We start from the raw sequence: 22,972 nt of genomic DNA, 5'->3' as shown, positions 1-22,972 counted from the left end.
ACCTGCCACCACCAGGTCCCTTCCTCCACATGGGTTACAGGCCTGCAAGGCCTGGGTGTCCAAGGAACCCAGGCGCTGCTGCAGCCCTGAGGGACAAAGGCCAGGCTTACGTTGGGGAGTTACGGGGAGGTGGGGGGCGACGAAAGATGTCTGGTACAGAATGAAAGCCTTGAGAAGACAGGGGACATGAGAATCCTAAACTAACTGCCGGCATTCTTAGGGTTAGGGGGAGAAATACGCATGAGGGAAAGGAATGATTTAGAAGATTCCTGTGAGGGCAGCTAGGGACGCAGCAGGAAGGAGGCTGTGGGCAGCACTGAGGCTTGGGGGCAAAAGGGGGGCACAGTTGATGGGTGAGAAGAGGTGATGGCACGGAGGTGAAAGCCAGACAGGGTTCGGTGGACGGAGAGCCCCTCGTTGCCCAGATGCAGGCCCAGGAAGCCCCGGAGGTGAGGAAGGGGCCGCGGGGTGCGCAGCTCAGGCTTTCGGGGGAGAGGGCAGAGATGGGGCGCAATGTTGGAAAAAAAAAAAGGCTGAGAAGAGAACAGTGGAGAGGCTAGGGGGGACTGCGAGGGGGCCTGGCCCCTGTCGGTCCCACCTCACCTGGCGCCCAGTCGGAGTTCAGGTCTAGTGTCGAGAAAGCGCCGGCCCCAGCCGGTCCCTCTGTCCCGCGCGGGAGACCACGGACACAAAGCGGGGCGCGCGGGAGGAGGGCAGGGGGAGGGGATGGAGGAGGAGACGCCAGAGGCGCAAGGGGAGGAGGGGCGCCCGTCGCCCTCCGCCTGGGTCAGGGGGCGGGGCGTGCGGCTGGAGGCCGCGCTCCGCGCGCCAATGGGTGTCCAGCTGGCTCGCAGGCTGGGGCGCGCCTTCCTACGGTTCACCTCAGCACCTGGCCTCCGCGGGCCCCGGCCAATCAAACACCTTTGTTTGTATAACCGGCCCCGCCCACTCGCCCCTGCCGAGGACCTGCTTGCTGCGAATACAAAGATCTCCATCTGGGTGTGATTCTATTCCTGAACCCCGTCCCGATGCTAAAGAGTTTAGCATCACCTTTCAAAGCCGAGGTGGGTCTTGCAGTCATTTCCCTTGGCGAAGGGAAATAAATGGGATTCACAAACATTTGACCCAAGATCTCTTAGGAGGTCGGATTTTTTACTCTCTGAAGTCCTTCTAACCGAGAGAGTTACTCTTTTCCAGGGCGCACAATTCCAATCACCGCCTCTGAGCCCTCCACTTTTCCTTGGCTTTTCCAGGTGCCCTAAAATCTCTGGTGCTTCTTCCCATAGGCTGCTGCCCGCTACTGGCTTTCTGCAGTACTGCACCCCTCATCAGCAGGCTCTAAGCACCCCTTGTGTGATGCTCCCAAAGCACCCAAACCAACCACATTGTCTAGAAGGAAAAGGAAGTAAGAGGGTACCGCACTAGAATCCCGCAGACCTGGTCACACGGCTTTGTTACCTTTGGTAGGGAAGGTCTGAACTATCGTCTCTTCCCGTCTTCCCTCTCTTACCTTCGGGTCTGTACTGGGCCACAATGGTGACTGACTGGCCAGCCCGTTTCAGAGCAGCTGCTGCTTGCTCATGAGTAGCATTCCTCAGGTTGACTCCATTGACCTGTCCAAAGAGAGGAGTTGTGAGTCACCCCAAAGGCAAGAAAGAATTAGTCATAGCACTTCCAAAAGGGATGTACAGCCCATCTCTCAGCCTATTGGGATTTGTTTTCTCCAAATTCCATCCTTTGTCGTCCCCCCACCCCCTCGTCCCCCACCAATTAGGCCTAAAGTATACAATCTCCCTGGTATAATAATTATTTTTGTGGAAGTCAAATGCCAATCAAAGTTATGATCCAGGGACATTCATTTCTTCCTCAAGCATAAACCTGGTCTTGGTCCCTTTTCCCTCATTAAAGGCACTTATAAAGACAATTTACATTTTCTTCAGTTCTTAGCCCTTTCCTCATCTCAAGTACTATTTCTTGGCGGGCACAAGGACACCCTCCCCCCTTCTAGCTTGGCACAGCACCCATCCTCACACCTTGTCTTTTGTCTTACCGATAAGATCCGGTCCCCCCTTCGCAGCTCCCCACTCAGGTCGGCTGGGCCTCCTGCCAGGATGAAGGAAACAAAAATGCCTTCTCCATCCTCTCCACCTACGATGTTAAAGCCCAAGCCTGTCGAGCCTTTGTGCAGGATGATCTTTCGGGGCTCTCTGGAGGGACAAGGGTAAAGATATGACAAGGAGGGAGGTCAAGGACAAAGGATAACAAGAACTGTTGAACCTGAAGTAAAACCTGGACTTCTATGTATCATACTCTGTTCCCCCCTTTGTCTCTTGAAACCTGCTTGGCTGTTCTTTTATGTCAGGTGCCAAGTTTCAGTTCCTCTTCCTAAAGGCTCCTAGTCAATTTCCCAATGGGCATTCCTCAGCACTCCCAGGTCAACAAAAGCTCATCCAGAACTCTAGAGCCCAAATCTCACAGCTCACTCATTCATCTTTCCCTGAGTCTTCTGTCCTGGGAAGCTCTGTGAAAGGCCCTGGACTGAAAGAGAACCCTGGTAAGGGTAGTGGAGTCACCCTGGGTCAATGGCCCTCACCATCCAAAAGATACTTTCATTACACCTACTGCTGCAAATTTTTGAAGTTCCATCCTCCAACTATGACCTTTTCTACCTTCTCCCAACAGCATAAACAGGTACCACTTGACCAGTGGTGTGGAAGAAAGAGATGAAAAAAAAAACAAAAAACCCAGATCCCTATATGGTGCTTACGGGCTAAACTGATTTTAAACTATATTAAAAACAAAACAAACAAACAAACAAAAAAAAAAACACCACTGACTAAAACTGGCCATATTCTCTAAATGGTCACAGTGCCACCAGGTGAGCGGAATTATCTGCACGTGTGTCTGTCTATACAACTGGCCCGACTCCCCAGCACATTGTCCCATCCTGCCATCTTCATTGGTTACAAACGTCTTTCCTCAGAGGAGGCCCAGGTTTCAGGCGAACCTCTTCCTTTCTTGCTGTTCCGAGTCTGGGGTGCGATGCTCCCTACCTGGCATCCCCTCCGGGCCGCAGGGAGCGGAGCGGCCAGGCCCACCTCTGCGAGGCCCTCCTCCAGGCTGAAGCCGAGGCCGTGCCCAAACCCAGGGCCAAGCTTGAGCCTGAGAACTTGCAAGTCCTCTCCATGGCTCCTCAGCTTCTCCCCGGGGCAGCCTACCCTTCCGTCTCCACTGCAGCCGGCCCAGCAGCCACCCAGGCCCCACCCCGCAAACCTGTCCCCCTGCAACCCCGGCCGGCCTGACCAGTTCAACGGCCCCAGCCCGCCGCCACCACCACGGGGCGGAGCCCTATCCGGCACCGTCCCGGGCCGGCCCCGAGGCCTCTCCGAGCCCCGCCAACCCGGTCGGCTGAAAGACCCTCTTCAATGACTATGTGTATGGCTGCCGCAGAGAGGGTTGCCACTGTCGCGGGCCAGGAACCCCCCCCCCCCCGTCGCCCCCACCTCCTCAACTCCCTAAATGCCTCACCCCACCCCGGATCTGCTTTTTCGGATCTGGGCCACTCGCTAGGCAACTCCCCCTGACGGCAGAATTCGTTCTTGCAGCCGCCTCTGCCCCCTTCTAGAGTACCAAGGCCTCGCAGACAAGGGCCCCAGATCTGACAGCTGGGAATGATGAGGGCCTTAGCCTCCTTTTGGCCATACTACAAGAAGACCTGTCGCCGGCCAGAAAATGTATCCTCACTCCACTCTAGGTCTTACCTGGTGAAGTCTTCCTCAGCCAGCATGTGCCTGGGAATGGGTGAGTAGCGTGTAGGGGGCACCTGAGGAGGAGCAGGGTAGGTGACCTTGCTCTCCACTGCCCCGAGATAACCCAGGCTGGAATTATGGCTTATGTGGTTGTCAGCCAAGGCAGTGAAAGCTGGGGCGGAAAAAGAGAGAAAAGGGTCCAGAGGTGTCCCACTGTGGAATTTTTCCCAACCCCCTCCAAGGATTTTTCCACACATCCTACCTCAGGTGCAAAAAAGGCCCCGAGATACTATTCTCCACTTTATCCATTTCCCACCCTCACCCCAGGGTTCCTCCTCCTCCTCCTCAGTCCTTTTCTAAACCCTGGGCTTACTCCTGTGACTCTTAGAAAGAGCTGAGCTGAAGGCAGTCTACAAAGAAAGGCATGACTAGAGGTGTGACTAATAATAATCCCTCACATCTCTGTAGCCTAATAGTTTTCCAAAGGCTTTCTCATCCATGATCTCATTTGATCCTTGCGCCAGTCCAATGAGGAAGGCAATATATATATCATTAGCTCCTTTAGGCTAAAGAGGAAACTAAAGGTGTAAAAAGAATTTACCCAAGGGCACCCAACTCCCAAGCACAGGGCTGGGACTTGGACTGTTGTGACACTCTCATCTGTATTTGTTCTCTCTGACACCTTACCCCCCACCGAAACTAGGGCCAAAAGACCATTGGGTACGTACTGCTGGCATAGTCAGGGGGAGCATACATGTCGTTGAGATGGAGACTGCCAGGCTTGGCCACCTTCAGGTAGACCATGTCTGATGTGTTCTTCAGTGAGGCTACAGCTTCCTCGTGTCTCACATCCTGCAGATTGGTGTTGTTCACCTAGAAGAGGAGACACCCTGGGCTGGGTCTTAGAAAGGAAAACCTCTCCGGACAGCTCAAAGGAATGCTCTTTGAGTATACTAACGGGTCCAAGTAGGGCACGGTTAAAGGAATATAAAGGTGGCTGGCCCCACCATGGAAAGAACTAGGGTCTTGTCATCTAGGTAAACACAACTCAGGTGATATTCTTGAAATTCTCCAAAATGCCTCATTCTCACTGCTCCTCCCCGCCCTACCGTTTGGGCATCCCTAAGAAGGCTGTCTCACCGCAAGCAGCCGGTCCCCAATCTGTAGGCGTCCATCCTTCTGAGCAGCTCCCCCCTCAATGATCTTGGTGATGTAGATGCTGTTGTCTCCTGGGATGTGCTGGTTGCCAATGCCTCCAGCAATGCTGAAACCCAGGCCTAGATGGCAGCCAGCAGGAAGTGGGAGAGGGCCACAAGGGGAGGTTAGCATGTTTCATTCATTGCAAAGCCAATTCCCTCCCAGCTACCCCACTATCCCCTCCAAAAGCTCCTCTCCCACCAGGAATCCCAAACTCCAGCCTAATATCCCAAGGTCATTAAGGGGTGAAACCTGAGGTCAAGAAAGAAGGCTAGGAGCTGGGACTGGAGGACTCATTCAAGAAGAAAGGCCACTCCCTTCAATTCCCCCATGGGGCAGCCATGGCCTAGGACCTGGAGGGTGAGTGGCTAGAGTGTAGGAACCAGGAGGCCACACCTTTCGGCCCTTTGAGCAGGTTGACCTCCATGATAGTCTCAGGTGGGGGCTGTCGCCGCCGCACCACCAACCGCACCACAGGGCCCGCCTCCTTCAGTGCCTCCACGGCCCGGCTGTGAACCACTTCCGACACGTCCACCTCATTCACCCGTAGCACACAGTCATTAACCCTGTGGGGAAAGCCCAAGAAGCATGCCACTGTGCCACTGTCCCTCTACCATGTCTCCTGTGTCCCCCCTCTCCTCTTCTCTCCCTTCCCCCCCACCCCACGATCTAATGGAAGGGTCATCCTGCCAAGCTGGCCCTTGTCCTCTATCTCCACCCTGCCCCTTCCACCCATAGCCCTGCTTCCAGGCCGTCTCACCCCAGCCTCCCATCCATGGCAGCTGCTCCACCAGGAATGATCTTGGTAATAAAGATGCCAGGATCATCAGGGACATGAGGGTTGTCGATGCCACCTGCGATACTGAAGCCCAAGCCAGAGTTGCCCTGAGAAGGGGGTGGAAGGGCATAGTCATTTCATTCTGAGAGCACAAAGAAGGGTTCTTGGCACTCCCTCTATTTCCCAGAGTAGGCTCTCCAGGTCCCATGGTAGGATGGGGCACATTCGTCAGAAACCTAGCAGTTTCTCAGCCTATGGTGACCATTTTTGGTGGGGAGGCCTCAGCAAACCAACCCCCACCCCAAGTCTCCAGGCCTCAGTCAGCAAGATCAATGAATAATTGTGAGCTGATTGATAGATGCAATGCTATGGCCTCTGAGGGCCCTGTTTGCCCATACTCTCAATAAGGCTCCCCTGTGAGTCTTGAAATGCTGCTCAGGGCCCTCCCCTCTCCTGGATGCAACCCTTGCTTCCCATTTTCCACCCTCCCTACTGGAAAACTTACCCGTTCCAGTACTATCTCCTCGTACTTGAACATGCCATCACTGCCATTCACCTAAGGGAAGACACGCTTCCTTCAGTGCCCCCTGCCCTCTCAGCCATCTGCTCTCTAGTCAGTTTGCTTCTTTCCCCGCTCCCACAAAGATTTCAAGCACACCACAGGGCATCTCTAGACCATGGATGGGGACAGGCTGACCCCAAGCGAGCATACCCCTCCCCTTGCGTCCAACCGTTGAAGTCCAAACCCAGCTGTTTGTTTAACCCAGATCAATTGTCTGAGACTGAGCCAATCAGTGGTGCACTCACCGATAGGCTGGGCTCCAGGGCCTCGGGGTTCACTAGGAGGGGTGCAGGGCTGGCCTAAGGGGGATGGCAGAGATGGAGCATGGTGGGCAAACCATACCACACCCAACATCAATAGGAAGTGCCCAGAAGCCTGGCCAGGGAACCTTTCCATTTCTGAAGCATAGCTCCCCCTGACTTTGGGATCATAGACTCCCACAATGTCAGATATGGGAAGACAACAGACATCATCTTATCCAATCACTTTCACATAACAGCTGGGGACACTAAGGCCCAGAGAGGTTGTAAGGTGTGTCTAAGGGAACACTGGGAGTTAGGGTGTAGAACATGTCCTGGTGCTCTTTGGGTTATAGGAGGCTTCGAGGCCAGTGGTATTTTGGCTACTCATCCCTTTTCCATGTTACTCTTATCAGAGTACCTTGGAAGCCCTATTTTTACACCTCCTTCAAAGGTTCCAGAAATCCAAGTTTTCAAATGGACAGGAGTAGAAATCCCAATCCATTTTTCCAAGGGACTTTGAACTTGAACCTTTTGTGTGTCCCAGAAGGAAGGGTCAGGGTGGGGATTGGCCAGGAGTCTGAGGACAAACCAAAGGTAGGACAGGACTGGAGTAGACAAAAATCCCCATGAAGGAGAACCTGGTGACCCAGACATTAGAAGCAGAATTTGTGATCTTTAACACACAGTAGCCATGGGAAGACAGGTAAGAGAATGGTCCAAAAACACAGGTTGTTTTCAGCAACACATAGATGTGGCCTTCCTGACAGGACATACTTGTGGCCATTTTTCAAGTGGAAATCTGATTCTGCACAGACAAGTACACCTGTTTCCACATTCACACAATCATTTTCAAGACTGAAGGAGCCCCATTGTCTCTCTCCCCATGTGTCCCAGCGCTGATCCTAATTTCTATGGCCACGTTGTATCTTTCTTAAGTTTTGGCCCCAGATGAGAACAGCTGAGGGCTGGCTCTTCCACATATCCTGCTCTGCTTCCCCCTTCCCACCCTCAGCCTTTGCAGTACTGGCTGCCAGAGTGCTGACTAGCCATGCCTCCCTTATTTCCTCCTTCATGTTCTGTAGTCTTCAGGAGTCAGTGGTAGGATTCCAGCTGCAGCCTCACCCTGGTCCCAGGAGGAAAAATCTCTGGCTCTTCAGAGACAACCCCCCCCCCAATCCAAGACAGCCGGCTGAAGTACAATGCAATAGATACAGAGCAAAAGAAAACCTATTCAGCTCTTTCATGCCCCTGGCGCACCATGTGTGCCCACACGTGACAAGCCATGCTCCAAGGCCAGTTTGGGTGGTACCTGGAGGTCTCCATTCCCAGTAGTCCACCTCTAGCCCTGGTCCCAGCCCCACTCAGAGACCTTGCCCCTAGGGTCAGGAGCCATCCAAAGATCAGCCTGGGTAAAGAAACGGTACCCAGCGGGCCCAGCCCTGGAATTGGCACCTATTCCCCACTGGGCAGGCCAAGCATGAGCGTGTGTTTGTAAGGGAGGGGCAAAGGAGAGAGGACTCACTGGAGAGGGCAAGGAACCAAGACTAGGGACACAGAAAGAGGTGTAGACAGACAGACAGACAGTCCATAGGATTCCTCTCTCCAAGAAGCCCTCTCTTTGCTCCTCGGTGAGAGCACATCCTATCCTCAGAGATGGTCAGAATGGTCACCAACTTAGGGCAGTCAGCACCTGCCATCATCGACTGCAAAGCCTCCAGCTCCTCTCTCTCCACCCTGGGGGCTGCAGAACTGAAGGACTAGAGAGGCCCTCCGCCATGCATGCCAGAGACCCGGCTCTGCCGGCCCAGCCTCCATTTTGCTGCTTCTGCCACCAGATGCTCCTTCCATTTTCTAAGCTGCCAGTTCAGGCTGGGAGTGGAAGCCGAGTTGTGCCCAGCACCCAGGGGCTCCCAAGCTGTGCCAAATCAGAGCTGGGGAGCTAAGTTCTCCCACATCTCTGGGTATCTACAAGGGCCATGCCCCACTCTGGGCAGACCCTGCGCTAGGGCAGCTGCCCTCTGTCTGGTTCCAGGCAATATGCCTGCTTTGGAGCAAGGAGGCTTGTTTAACACCCCCCCAGCCCCCACCCCTCACCTCCCACAGCACACACACTTCAGAGAAGCTTGGACAAAAGAGTCTGTCCTCAGCAGCCTCTCAGCCTTGCTTGGGACGTGTCGCCTCCTCCCCCTCCCCTCTTTTTCCTGTCAAGCGCTTCTCACAAGGGACAACACACACACACACACACACACACACACACACACACACACACATCACACACACATACACATGTGTGTGCGGGCACACACACGTGTGCACTCTTGAAACCACATGCTTGCACATATATACATGGACACACACAGGCAAACACAGCTACTCCTGCAGCCTCATCTACAGAGACACCTCCACAGTCAGAGAGACATCCTCACACATCCATGTGCACGTTCACACACAAAGGGACTGGGACGGAGAGGGGCTCATGGTCTTGAGAGACGAAAGCTCTGTCAGCCCTGCACATGGGTTCCGCTACATACACTCACACAAGCTCCATTGCTTTCCTCCACACACACCCCAACATACATACAAACACATATGTCCCCCCCCCACGCAGAGCACCATGCCCCCTCCTCCCCTCCTGTGGAGACACACACCACATACAACCCCCGCAGAACCTCCCGCCCCCTGCCAGACACAGAGACACTGCCAACCTCCCCCCCTCGCCGCACTGAGACAAACCCAAATCCCCCACACTAGAAAATGTGCCCCTCCGCCATACCATCACCCCCTGATACAAACAGCTCCTCCCAATCCCCTTCAAATGGAGACCCCCCTAAATAGACACACATGGAAGTACATATTTGCAACAGTATCTCTTTGATCGGCTGCAGTGTTAGGGCTCAGGGTCCACCGATTTGGAGCCCCAGCAACCCCTACTGTTCCCCAGACTTCCTAGACCCCAATCCCTAGTCCTTTTGGGTTGTCCCACCAGCCTCCCCCGCTCCCCCGCCCCCCGCCCATCCGCTGGTCCTTACCTGCTCATACCAATCTCGGTTGGTACAGGTGCACTCAGGCCACCAGCTGGGGCCACTGCCGTTGAGTTTAGGGGTGCTCTTGCCGGGGACTGGTTTAGGGGGCACTGGCCCCACATCTCGGCCCGTGGGGATGAGCTTGGCCTTGGTGCGAGGGGTGGGGGTAGCCCCTGCCTGTGAAGGCAGGGTCTGCGAGCTGTAGCCTCCATAACTGGAGCTGGCCCCATTGCCCCCACTTGGCCCATAGGGATCCGGCACCTGCCAGTCCCCATAGCCAGGAGGCTCTAGACGCCGCAGGGCGGCCAGGCGGGTCACCTCATAGCACTCGGGGCACTTACAGCAGTGCTGATGCTTGTGCATGGCACTGCCCCCCGCGGCTCGGACCCCCCAGCCCACGCCAGTTTCCACGCCGCTGCCACCACCGGGCTCCCGAGCACACTCGCACTGCTCAGACCAGGAAGGCGGGGGCACCCGTGGGGGCGCCCGGGCGGAGCGGGGCCTGGGGCCGGGCGGGCGTCCCGGGGCCTCTGCCCCCACGCTGCCCCGCACCCACGGCTCCCCCTCCAGCACTGGCGGCTCCGTGTCGCCCGTTGTGGCTCCTGGGCCAAGGCCCAGTGGCAAAGAAGAAGTGGGAGCCTAGGCAAAGGCTAGGTGCGGTGAGAGCCTCTTCTGCTCAGGTCCCCAGGATGGATCTGAGTGGAGTCAAGAGCATCTCTCCCTGGCTCCCTTCTCAATTGATTCCAGCCAATCAGCGCACAGAGTCAGGCAGCGGCATCGGCAGCAGCAGGAATGCTAAACAGCGGCTCCTTAAAGGAACAGAAGCAGAGACGCCCCCCGGGCTCAGCCACAGCTCCCCCATTCTCTAGGGTACTAGCTTTACTGGTCTAGGTGTCTGGGATTTGGGCCACTGGAGAGCTGAGGAGCACGATCCCCTATCCCCTTGTTGCCAATTTCAGGCTGTCTTCTGCCCACTCCACCCCGCCCCACTTCCAAGAGGGAGTTGCAGTGAGATGCTCAATGGGTCCCTAAGCTTGCTCTAAGCTAGGGCCACCAGGAGTAAAGACGGCAACAGAACAGACTGAAGGGGCATATGGGCTGGGTGCAAGAAGTGCTGCCTCCTGCAGGGGACCAAGGAAGAGGACAGCTTCCAGGTCTGTTAAGTATTCTGACCGGAACTATTGTTCTCTCATCTTCTAGGCCCTGAAATGGCTATTTCACAGTCGACCTTCTTACATCACCAGTGAAAGACTTAACCCCAGAACGGGCGGTAGTAGGACACTACTTATCCCTGCCTCAGACACTTCTGCCTCCACTCCGCGGTTATGTTAGGGAAAGGAGGCTTGGAATGGTAAGAGGAGAGGGAGTCCAGAGTAGAAGGAAGTGATAAGAAAAGCTGGGAAGTGAGAAAAGCCAGCTCTGTGAGTTTAGACAAGCATATAGGAATACCTGTTCAGGAGGTCTCCTTGCATTCTCCTGGCTCACCCTGTGGGAAGATGGGAAAAGGATGATGATAAGACAGAATCTTTTTTTTTTTTTTTAGACAGAATGATCATCCTTACTCAACTACCTGATTGGTGGTATTACAGGTGTCGCCTGGCCTAACTTTTTGCTGCGCTCCTTGTTTTACCTTTAGCTGACAATGACTGGATCATAAAAAGTCTGAAGTGCAAACAAAAACCCCTATCAAGGCAGTACAAAAGTTACCTTCATTCTACCAATAAAAGCCAGAAGTTCAGCAATGTTAACACAACTAGGTAGCATAGCTGAAAGATGTAAGTCCTTGCCGTTTGAATCAAACCCATGCTCTAAACCACTCATACAATGATATGCTCTTAAGTTTTCCTACAGATTTTAGGTCTCAGTTTAATGCAACAAATATGTATTGAGCATCAACCCCAGGTAAGGCCATTACATTAGTGCAGTGAACAGAGACTCAAGCTTAATTCAACAGATGCACATGCCCAACATGGTTCTAGAACTCGGTGATAGAACAGTATGACTGAACAAAATAGAACAAACAGAACAAGTCTCTGTCCTTGAGGAGCTTACAGTCTACTGAGGGGCTGGAGACAAACACAATCACAACAAAAAGTTAACCATATAGTCATGGTGATTAGGCACAAGTTTCATCTTGGCTAGATTAGAATTACCTAGAAGATATACATCTGGGCATATCTATGAGGGCATTTCCAGAGCAGATGAACTCACCCTCAGTGTGAGTGGCATCTCCCAGTGGGTCACCAAGATATAAAGAGGTCTGAGTAAATTGCAGCCAAGTGAGAGAAAAGCCAGAGGAGCACGATCCCCTGCCCCATGGTCACCAATTTCAGGCTGTTTTCTGCCCACTCCACCCCGCCCCACTTCCAAGAGGGAGGAGCTTCAGTGAGGTGCTCAATATGCCTGCTTTCACTTCCTTTTCAAAAATGATCTGTAGCCTTGCTTATTATTTTCTGTGCACTAGTGTTTTACCTGCACGTATGTATGTGCACCATTTGCATGCAGTACTGGCAGAGGGCACTAGAGGGTGTCAGATCCCCTGAAACTGGAGTTACAGGTAGTTGTGCACCACCATGTGGGTGATGGTATCCAAACTCCGGTCCTCTGCAAGAACTACAAGTCCTCTTAACCACTGAGCCATCTCTTCAGCCCCTCTTCACTTCCTTTGGAGTGAGTGCACCTTCACTACTATTGCCATCAGTGGCTGTCACCAGACTCCAGGTCCTTCAGTCTTCCAAACAAACTCCACACCAGTGACTCTTCAGGGATCCTCCAGGCTTTCAGCACTTGAGTGGAACTTGATGAAACATACAGTTGGTTTTTTTTTTTTTTTTTTTTTTTGGACTGAACAGCTACCAGGTTCTGTGCCTTTCCAGTGTACAGACAGCTGTTGTTGGACTGCTAGTTTCCCTATCATGTAAGCCAATCTGATAAACCATCATTCGGTTCTATTCCTCTACAGAAACCTGTCTAATGCAGATCTTGGTACCGCAAGTGGTTCTAGAGAAAGACAGATGAAAGCTTAATGGTTTCCGAACTAGTTCTCTAGTTTGATTACATATATCTAAAGTTATTAAATATTTTCTTGATAGCATGGGGAGCACAGGTTAGAAATCCATGATGTGGACTGTTTAAAGAAATACGTGAAATAAATGCATTGCACACTCCTGGTTCAGCATTTGTGAGAGGCAGGAAATTTGGTGAGTTTATACATAATACTTTTAAGCATTTCAGGAAAACAGGGAATATAATGATGTTGGCTGGCTGCTTCTACCATCTCTGGATCAAGTAACAAAGGGAAAATAGAAGCCCGGAGTTGCAGTTTCCCAGCTCCAGGTGTTAATTAAAAATCTAAAGGCTCTAAGTGTGCCCTGAGAGAGAATCCTCTCCCCAGAATCCATAGGGCTGAAGTTGCCGAAAACCAAACACAAGCCCTTATTATTAGTTTAGCTGACTTACAACACATATTAAAGTTGGAGCCTCAAAAGGTGTCTGTGGAGTGAGGATACTGGGTGGAAAAGATTGGGATTGTATAACTTAACATAGAGATGTGTAGGAAGACCCAAATGAAGCCAAAACATTGAGCCCTCAGATACTAATGAGTTTCTTTTATTAAAAAAAAGATTTGCTTGCTTGTATTATCACACAGACACACAGACACACACACAGACACACACACACACACACACAGAGAGAGAGAGAGAGAGAGAGAGAGAGAGAGAGAGAGAGAGAGAGAGAGAGGGAGAGATGTGAATTTGGTGTCTGTGGAGGTCAGAAGAAGGTGTCAGATTCTCTAGTGTTGAAAGTGATTGTGAACCACTCCATGTGGGTACTGGGATCTGAACCCCAGTCCTCTGGAAGAGCAGGAAGCAATCTTAACCATTGAGACATTTCTCCAGCCCCAACTCTGTTGAGTTTATTTTGCATGAAAAAAAAATAGTCTCCCACCCTTAGTGATAGGTATATCCCCATCCTGTACCCTGAAGTATTGGCCTCCCCATCCTTGTCCAAGATAATTAATCCTGCATTATCTATAGAACTAGCAATTATTGTCTCTGAAGGAGTTACTATGCAAGATAATGCCAATGCCCCCTCAGAACCCTCCCTCCCACCATCTTTAGTCCTAGACCTATAACCAGACTCTTAGAAGTGAGGAACACAGTGTGACCCTGAGGAGATGCACTATGCTTCAAAAGAACTGCTTGAAGTTTCTAGTCCATACAAACAGAGGTCTGGAGAATATATATGCTAATTGAGTTTAAGGGTATAACATAGTGGTGAAGAGAACATAAAACTATTCCAGGCTGAATTTATTGATGTGAGCTGAGATTCTGGGTTTAACGTTTCAACTAGCACAGTATCCACATGGAGCTGTTCACAACCTCCTGCAACTCCAGCCTTTGGGGATCCAACCCCCTCTTCTGGCCTCTGCAGACACTGCATTCACATCTGCACATATGCACCCAGAGATATGTCCCCCTAAACACACACAATAGCTTATTTGATTGGTTGAATGAAGTATGAGTCTAGATATGGCCTACTGTGAGTGAGCTGGATATGCCTGATATCCTTTGGCTTAAGGTTGATGAAGGCATTCAGTGGCTCGGGGTAACCGGGTATCTACTCTTCTACCATAGGAGAGTCAGAATACATGCCTTCCAATAATACTATAAGAAGTAGGTTTGGGAGAGGAGCACCAGCATGCTTGAAGAGCTCTGTCACTGCTCTTTTCTGTGTAGCAGACTTTTAGAGTGGGAGCCATAGTCATTCAATTGGATAACCTAAATGCAATGGTGTAAGAGTGTAAGAGTTACCATACAAGGGCCAAAGGCAAAGTGAGAAGACTGGCCATACCAGACAGTAGAAGGAAAGAAATGATCGTGACGGTCTCTCTTGATGCTGGATAATCAGCCATGATAATCTGAGAAGTGAAATATATAGGAATTTTACTAAGTTCTTGTTTAATCCGTATAAGAAATGTATTTCCAGAGCAAATGAACAAAAGCCTATCTTGGATCATAGTTACAAAGAACCATGGCTCCTCAATCAACTTCCAGACTTTAGACAATTTATAAGTTCATGAAAGAAATGGATCCCAGGTCCCTTTGAGGAGGGACCCTACTAAACTACCTTTTTTTTTAAACTATTAATCTTTCTCCAATCTCTCCTGGAATGAATCTACAGTCTTTTACCATGGTAAGTGTATGCTGGGGAAAAGGATATAATCAGATATTTTAGTACCTATACTGGCTCTGAATTGACATTAAGTCCAGGGGATCTCAAATAGCATTGTGGCTCTTCAGTCAAAGGAGGGACTTAAGGATACAAGGTAATCAATGGAATTTTATCAAAGGTCTGATACACAGTGGGTTCAATGAGCCCCTGAACTATAGTTATTTTCCTGTAGCTATTTTCCCACTCTCAGAATGCATAATTGGCTTTGATAAACAACTTAGAAGTTGGCAGAATTCTCACATTGGTCCCCTGACCTGTGAGTGAAGATGACATATAAACCATTAGAGCTGCCTCTGAAAATGGAGTTAACCAAAAACAATATTGCATCTCTAGAGGGACTGCAGAGATTAGTGCCCTCACCAAGGACTTGTAAGATGCAGGGTGATGGTCCTCACCACATCCCCCATTTACCTCTCTTACTTGGCCTGTGCTAAAGATGAAGGGAATGACCATTTATCATCATAAGATCAATCAAATGTTGACTCAAATTGCAGCTGCTGTGCTAGATTTGATTCTTTGCTTGACCTAGATTAACACATCTCCTGGTACCTAGTATACAGCTATTGATTTTGCAAATGCTTTTTCTCCATACCTGTCCCAAAGGACCCCCAAGAAGTAATTTGCTTTCAGCTGGAAAGGCCAGCAGTACACCTTGCTTATCCTTTCAGGGACAGTGTCAGAGAAACACAACCAATACAACTAATAGCAGCTTAAGAAATTCTCTTCTCCCTTATGGACTTCTACTCAGGTAAAGCCAAAATCTTGACTACACCACAGAAAATAATTTCAGAATGAACCAGAGTGAATCAAAATTAATGAGTTTATGAAGTATTTTGTCAAAGGTTACATAGAACGAGGATGGTACACACCTCCAAGATATGGATGCAGCCTTCTTTTTAACATAACAATTTTATTAATCCTATGAGAATTTTTCAAATGTATTGTGGTCATATTCACCCTCACTCCTTCTAACTCCTTCCACATCCACCTCCCACCTCCCTACCCCTTCCAACATGACCCTCTTTAAAAAAATAACAGACTGAGTCCAATTTGTGTTGCCCATACACACATGGATGTGGCCAGCCACTGGAGTATGGTCAAACTACCAGAGGGCTATAACCTTAAACAAAATGGACTCTCTCAAAAGCCATCATCACCCATCAATAGCTCTTCAGTTAGGGATGGGGGCTCATGAATCCCTCAAGAATCCATGCTAGAATATTGACTAGCTTGATATTGTGCAGGCCTTGTGTGGACAAACACAGCTGCTGTAGGGTCATGAGTACAGCAGTCGTGGGATGTCCAGAAGACACTGTTTCATTCTGGTCCTCCCCAACCTCTAGTTCTCACAATCTTTCTATCCCTGCTTCTGCAATGGTTCCTGAGCCTATGAGGAAGCACATGATATGGATGTCCCACCTATGGCTGGCTTTCCACTGACACTTATTCTCTGAACTTGGACCAGTTGTCAGTTCCCTTCATTAACCTCTATCTAGTACAGAAAGAAAAACATACAGACTTAAGAGTCACACTTAGATGTTGTCTTATTTAGGGATTCTATTGCTGTGATGAAACCCCATGATCAAGAAGCAAGTTGGGGAGAGGGCTTATTTGGTTCACACCTCCACACTGCTGTTTGTCACCAAAGAGAAGTCAGTACAGAAACTCAAACAGGGCAGGAACCTGGAGGCAGGAGCTGATGCAGAGGCCATGGAGGAGTGCTGCTTTCTAGCTTGCTCTTTTTTTTATTATAGATCTGCATAAGACTGGCCACTAATAACCATGTGGCAGAGTCAACAGGAGGCTGTTTTGAAATCTCCTCTGTCAATACTGTTACTCCAAAACTCTTCAATTTAGCCTCCAGCAGATTTTTTGGGCAAGGGCAGAAAGCAGCCACATTCTTCACTAAAATGTCACAAGAACAATCTCTAGGCCACTTACTAATATTCTTCTCCTCTGAAACCTCTTGAGCCAGGCTGTCATAATCTACATTGTTCTCAGCACAACTGTCTTCCACACTCCTACTAGTGTGGCCCATTAAGCCCCACTTAAAGCTTTCAACTGCTTTCCTAATACAAAGTCCCACAGTCCACATTCCACCAACAAGCAGCATGGTCAGGCCTGTCACAGCAACACCCTGCTCCTTGGTCCAACTTCTGTCTTACTCAGTGTTCTATTGCTGTGAAGAGACACCATGACCATGGCAACTCTTTTTTTTTTTAATATTTATTTATTTATTTTATATACCAACCACAGTTACCTTTCTCTCCCCTCCTCCCATTCCCTCCCCCACTTCCTTTCTATCACCCTCCCTTCCGCCATCCACTCCTCAGAAAGGGTAAGGCTTCCCATGGGAGTCAACAAAGCATGGCACATCAAGGCTAAGCAAGGCATCCCACCATAGGGAATAGGTTCCAAAAAGCCAGCTCATGTGCCAGGGCCAGGGCCAGATCCTGGTACCACTTCCAGGGGCCCCACACCACTGTGACTCATATAAAGAAAAGCATTTAATTGGAGCTGGCTTACAGTTTCAGAGGGTTAGTTTATTTTCATCATGGCAGGAAGACATGGTGCTGGAGAAGTAGCTGAGAGCTATACATGCAGATCTGCAGGCAGCAGGAAGAGAGTGACTGTGGGCTTGGCATGGGCTTTTGAGAACTCAAAGCTCACTCCCAGTGACACACTTCTTCCAATGGGACCACACCTCCTGATCCTTACAAATAGTGCCACTCCCTAGTGACTAAGCATTCAAATATATGAGTCTATGGAGACCATTCTTATTCAAACCACCACAGTAAAAAAAAGGATGTAGAATGGGAGAGAGAAGTCAGAGGGATTGGGAAGGTCAAAATTGGGAAGACAATTTCACCTTTTCCATCCACTCTGGACTTAGCTGTGCATTTTCCTCTGTTGTTTTAAAAATGATAAGCAGCACTGGTTACCATGCAGAAAGGCCATGAGGCACGAGCCATGACAAGTATCAGAGCTTTATTAGGAGGAGGGGAAGGACAAAAGAACCAAGCCTGAGAAAGAAGCACATTCAGAGAGCAGAGAGAAAGGGAGATAGAGATAGTGGGGCGGGGAGAACAGTGAGGAGAGAAGAGTCTGTGTTTGGCTTTTTAAGGATTCCGGTGCACATGCACAGGTGGGCTTAGGGAGGTGCTGCACTGATTGTATGACTTTGCTGTGCACATTTGTGCAATCATGCAGCACACTGATGATGTAAGATGTAAGACCCCTTGCTTAGCTACTGAACTACACATGCTGGAGTAACGGCAGAATCCTAACATCCTCAACCAGAGAAATTCAGAGGGCCCAGACTGTAGGGCATGGAGATTTTGTTTGCTTGTTTTTCTGAGCCTTATTTAAAAAACAGAAGAGAGTCTGGCACTGTATTAGCAAGCTGCTAAGCATATAGAAGACTTTAAGTTACCTTGTTACTAGTCTAGTCTATACTCAATCATTAAGGAAGGCAGTTGTCCATTAATGAAAATTTTCAACAATAATAATTAACATGAAGTCACTATGTATCAAATAGTGGGTCAAACATTCTACACCAAATCCTCACAAAATGCTGTGATAATTTCCAGCACATAGATAAAGAACTTAAGTCTCAGAGAAATTCAAGGTCACACAGCTGGTGACTGGATGGGTATGACTGAGCAATCACTGTGTGCCAAGGTCTAAGGATATAGAAAACAGGGCAATTTTTTCCCTATCAATGGACACCTAGTCACTACCCATCAGGATTGTTCTGGTCAATCTAAAGATGTCATCAACTTTAGAAAACTTTTCTCACATCCTCCCTGTCCAAGTAAAGCAAAAAACTTGCTTCCTTGTACCCTGACTCAGAAATAGCACTGTTCATGGACATTTGAGTGATGTGCTTCCATATTTTCTTTTCTCTGAGCACCATGGCAACAGAGCTTGTGTTCATCTACATTTGGACATTTAGCAGACATCTCAAACTCAGCATATCTGAATGGCTGATCTTCTTAACAATGACCCCTCTTAAACTTGTCCTTGTCTTATTTAATAGTGATTTCGGGAGCTGCAGAGATTGCTCAATGATTAAGAGTACTTGCTGATCTTGCAGAGAACCCAGGTTAAACTAACACCCATATCAGACAGCTCACAACTACTTGTAATTCCAGTTGCAAGAAAATCTAGTGCCCTCTTCTGGTCTTTGCATGTATCTGCATGCACATGCCATACATACATTCAGGCACATACACATAGAATAAATAGATAAATACTTTATTTTGAAGAAAGAAGAAACTGGGATGGAGAGATAGCTCAGTGACTGCTCTTCCGGAAGACCTGGGTTCAATTCCCAGCCCACACATGGCAGCCCACAACTGTCTGAAACTCCAGTTCCAAGGGATGTGACACTCATAATGCACATAAAATAAAAATAAATAAAAATTAAAAAAAAGAAACTTAAGGGATCTATGTAACTTAATCAAAAATCAGTAATTTCACCTTCCTGGTTTCTCTGGGGGTAAAATCCTTGGAACAACACTTCACATCCAATCTATCAGCAAATCCCATCAGCTAATCCTTGAAAATAAACCCAGAACTGCACTGATTCTCATCCTATCTAGTGCTATTCCTCTAGTCCATAAAACAATTGCTTGTTCAACTGGATCACTTCAGTAGTCTCCTTCCTGATCAGTGTCAAGGCTTCCACCATTTCCCAATGTGGTATTCTATTTACAAAGAAATAAGACTCATCCTGATGAAACCAAGTCATATTACATCCATTCTCCCCACAAAGCCATCCAGTTAGTCCCCATCTCTCTAAGAACAAAGTTCAAATCCTTGTAGTGGTCTAGTAGATTCTAAGCAATGTGATTCCCCCATTACATTTCAAATCTTGTCTCCTGGTGTTCTACTCCCTCACTCTGTTGTAGTCACTTGGGCAACAAGCTAAGTGCACTCTTGACAATGGCTGTTGTCTTGGTATGTTTACTCTTTGGTATGGCTCACTACTCACTTCCCTGGACTCTGCTCAAGTGTCTAATTGTCTGCAAGGCTTGCTTACTGTCATCAACCTATTTCTTAGGTTGGCAGAAAAGGAACTGAGGTTATAGACCACTAATTTTAAACCACTATAACTAGGCTCAACTACATCTTTAATAGTCAAGACAGGAACAATTACAATCAACATATTTTTTTTTGCCAACAAGAAATCAATGGATTTATTCCTGTATCATAAAAACCCATGCTTCTGGATTACATGAATTCTTGGAAAGCATTTTCTTCATCTCTCTAATTATGAAGCATTTTCCATGCAAAGTTGAGATGCTTGATGAAGTGGGGAGAGGTCAGGAAATACATTAGATGAGGCAAAAACTCTGTAGCTTAACTCATCCAACTTAAAACTATTTTTTCCTTTATTTTAATTATTCTATGATTGGAGGCAGTTTCCCAGTAGGCATGTCTCTGCACCATATGACAGAGGTATACTACCACCAGAGGCCTAAGAGGGCATAAGATTTGCTGGTACGGTACTGGAGTTATAGGCAGTTTTGAGCTGCCATGTGGGTGCTGGGAATTGAACCTGGGTCCTCTGGAATAGCAGCCAGTGCTCTTAACCTCTGAGCCACCTCTCCAGCTCCTCATTCAACTTTTGAACCATTGGTTATATAATATGTGATAGGGCATTGTTTTTTGTTTTTGTTTGTTTTTTGGTTTTTCAAGACAGGGTTTCTCTGTATAGCTTTGCGACTTTCCTGGAACTCACTCTGTAGTCCAGGCTGGCCTCAAACTCACAGAGATCCACCTGGCTCTGCTTCCCGAGTGCTGGTACTAAAGGCATGTGCCACCAACGCCCGGCATGATAGAGCATTGTTGTGGAATATTGAGGCCCCTTTCTGTTGATCAGTGCCAGCTGCTAGCAGTTTTCAGTGACTCTCGTGGACTTGCTGAGCATACTTAGAAGTAATGGTTTTGCCAGGATTTAGAAACTTATGGATCAGATCAGCAGTAGACCAGCAAACAGTGACCATGACTCGTGTGTGTGTGTGTGTGTGTGTGTGTGTGTGTGTGTGTGAGAGAGAGAGAGAGAGAGAGAGAGAGAGAGAGAGAGAGAGAGAGAGGGAGAGAGTGTTTGGCTTTGGGCAGTGCTTTGGAGTTTCTCAGCCCAGCCACTGAGCTGGATGTTCACGTCTCGTTGCACATCACAATCTGATCTAGAAATGGTTCATTATTGTTGCATAGAACAAATGAGGATGACAGTTCAAAATACTGAATTTTTAAAAAGTCTTTGGTTGTCCCATGAGGCACCCGCTTAGTAAGCTTCTTCAGCTTCCCAATTTGCTTCAAATACCAAAAGCTTACTGAATGGAATAGACCCACTTTTCTCTATTCCTCACACTCAATACATTCTAAACCGTGTGCATTATATATAAAACAAACATATAGCTCTGAAAAGAGAAAGGGACAGATTTACTTACAACCTAAGTGTCCTGAACTCATGGTGGGTTCCCTGGGTTTTCTTGTTACCTCATATATCCCAGATCAGGTGCTAAAGAAACCAGCCACTTAGAAATGCCACCACAAGTAGATGTCAGAGAAAGCCCCAATAATAAGGTGCTCTTCAATAATAACCACTGCAGCCTCCATCCACTAGCTTCCGGGTGTCGGCCCAGGGTTCTCCTAAGTTCTTCCTGCTCCCACTCCTGTCTGCTTTCCATTCTAGCCCATCGCCATTTCTTTGTCACAGAACCACTCTCTACCATGGATCCCCCAGCCACCACCCTAGGCTGAGACCCAAATGAGAGAACCATTCAGCCTCATCAGATCAGCTTCTTCTTGCAGTGGATAGGACCTAACACAGACCCACAACTGGACAATGTGCAGAGAGTGAGAGAGCTTGGAGCACTCAGTCTGAAATCCCTCCTCTATGTAGAAGAGGAGGTGAAATGATTCTAAGAGCCAGATGTCTCCAAGGAAACAGCATCTTCCAGATACAACAGGACCAATACACATATGAACTCCCAGACCTGCACAGGTTCAAACCAGACAAAATCCCAGCACTGAGAAGGGGAAATAGACAGCAAGTCCCACCCCTAAACAAGAAGCAGTTTGCAATTGATAGCTACTGGGAAAGGGAAATCAGTTTTCCCCAGTGGAGTGTCCCTGGGTATACAAAACACACTCCAGTGCAGGCCCTATGCCCAGGAATAGTTGGCCAACGTAAAATAGACTCCTTGTTTTTCTGTGTGCTTGTTGTTTGTTTTGGTATTTGTTTTTGTCTTGTTGGGTTTTTATTTTTTGGTTACTTAGTTTTTATATTTGGGGTTTCTTCTTGAAAGAGTTGGGGAAGAGGTAAAGAACATGAATTGAGCGGGTGGGCAGAGAGGTAAGAAGGACTGGGGAGGGGCTGGGGAAGGAGAAAGGCTATGATAAAAAAACATTGTATGAAAAACATTTGTAATAATTTTCAAATTAAAAGTAAATTTTAAAAAGGATAACCACTGCATCCATCTCTGCTCAGCAGTAAGGAGGTACCACCCTCTCCTTTTTTCCCTGAGGTCAACAAGGGGGCTGGAACTTGGCCTCCTACCCAGTTATAGCCAGGCAGTGACTCTCTCCTCTAAGGGTATCACTGTCAGAGGAAGACTATCAAAAACAAAAGACCTAAATAAAACCCAGAGTCTCCTGACAAAATGTTACACAGGATGCATCAACAACAGCCGCCGATTCCAGCACGCAGACAATAAAGAGATTGAAGTCATTTAACATGGTTAAAAGTGGCTAACACAAATGTTCCTGAGTGGCTTACAGGGCCTCAGCCATGTGGCTGTAAGTCTGCCCATTTTTCTGAATTACTTGGCAAAGCATAATTCTTCCTCCTTTCATTCTTTTTGTTTTGTTTTATTTTGTTTTGCTTTTGGAGACAGGGTTTCTCTGTGTCACTCTGGCTGTCCTGGAACTCACTCTGTAGACCAGGTTAGCCTCGAGATCTGCCTGCCTCTGCCTTCTGAATGCTGAGAGTAAAGGTGTATGCCACCACCACCTGGCCCTTTCATTCTTTCTAAGCATGTTTTGCCTAAAACGTTAGGCTTCCTTACCATTTTTCTGAAGGTCCCCTCCCAGCCATAAGGCTGCACGTCCACCAAGAAGCTGGCTTAACTCAGAACAGCACACATAGCTTCCCCCCCCCCCCCCCCTTCTCTTCT

The 22,972-nt window shown here is 48.6% G+C and overlaps 1 protein-coding gene across 7 annotated transcripts in view; it reads right to left on the bottom strand.

Moving 5' to 3' along the window:
* Positions 1 to 10,288, bottom strand: part of Dlg3 (discs large MAGUK scaffold protein 3) — a 52,722-nt gene extending 42,434 nt beyond the window's left edge. For 3 of the 7 annotated variants that reach the window (XM_036174154.1, XM_036174156.1, XM_036174153.1), the window contains exons 1-10: positions 9,558 to 10,288; positions 6,532 to 6,585; positions 6,230 to 6,280; positions 5,707 to 5,831; positions 5,343 to 5,512; positions 4,890 to 5,026; positions 4,478 to 4,622; positions 3,762 to 3,921; positions 2,051 to 2,207; positions 1,511 to 1,613 (exon numbers count right to left, since the gene is read on the bottom strand). In XM_036174154.1, the coding sequence (XP_036030047.1) occupies positions 1,511 to 1,613; positions 2,051 to 2,207; positions 3,762 to 3,921; positions 4,478 to 4,622; positions 4,890 to 5,026; positions 5,343 to 5,512; positions 5,707 to 5,831; positions 6,230 to 6,280; positions 6,532 to 6,585; positions 9,558 to 9,914 (1,459 nt within the window). In that variant the 5' untranslated portion in view covers positions 9,915 to 10,288. Of the gene's footprint in view, positions 1 to 603; positions 716 to 1,510; positions 1,614 to 2,050; positions 2,208 to 3,053; positions 3,508 to 3,761; positions 3,922 to 4,477; positions 4,623 to 4,889; positions 5,027 to 5,342; positions 5,513 to 5,706; positions 5,832 to 6,229; positions 6,281 to 6,531; positions 6,586 to 9,557 lie in introns of those variants that run through there. The other 4 variants (XM_036174158.1, XM_036174155.1, XM_036174159.1 and 1 more) reach the window with 3 other exon arrangements.
* Positions 10,289 to 22,972: the final 12,684 nt, after the last annotated feature.

The sequence above is a fragment of the Onychomys torridus genome, chromosome X (assembly GCF_903995425.1).
Source record: "Onychomys torridus chromosome X, mOncTor1.1, whole genome shotgun sequence".
In the NCBI taxonomy this organism is placed as follows: Eukaryota; Metazoa; Chordata; class Mammalia; order Rodentia; family Cricetidae; genus Onychomys; species Onychomys torridus.
Note: the sequence above shows the minus strand (reverse complement) of the source record. Positions and strands in the feature narration are given on the sequence as shown.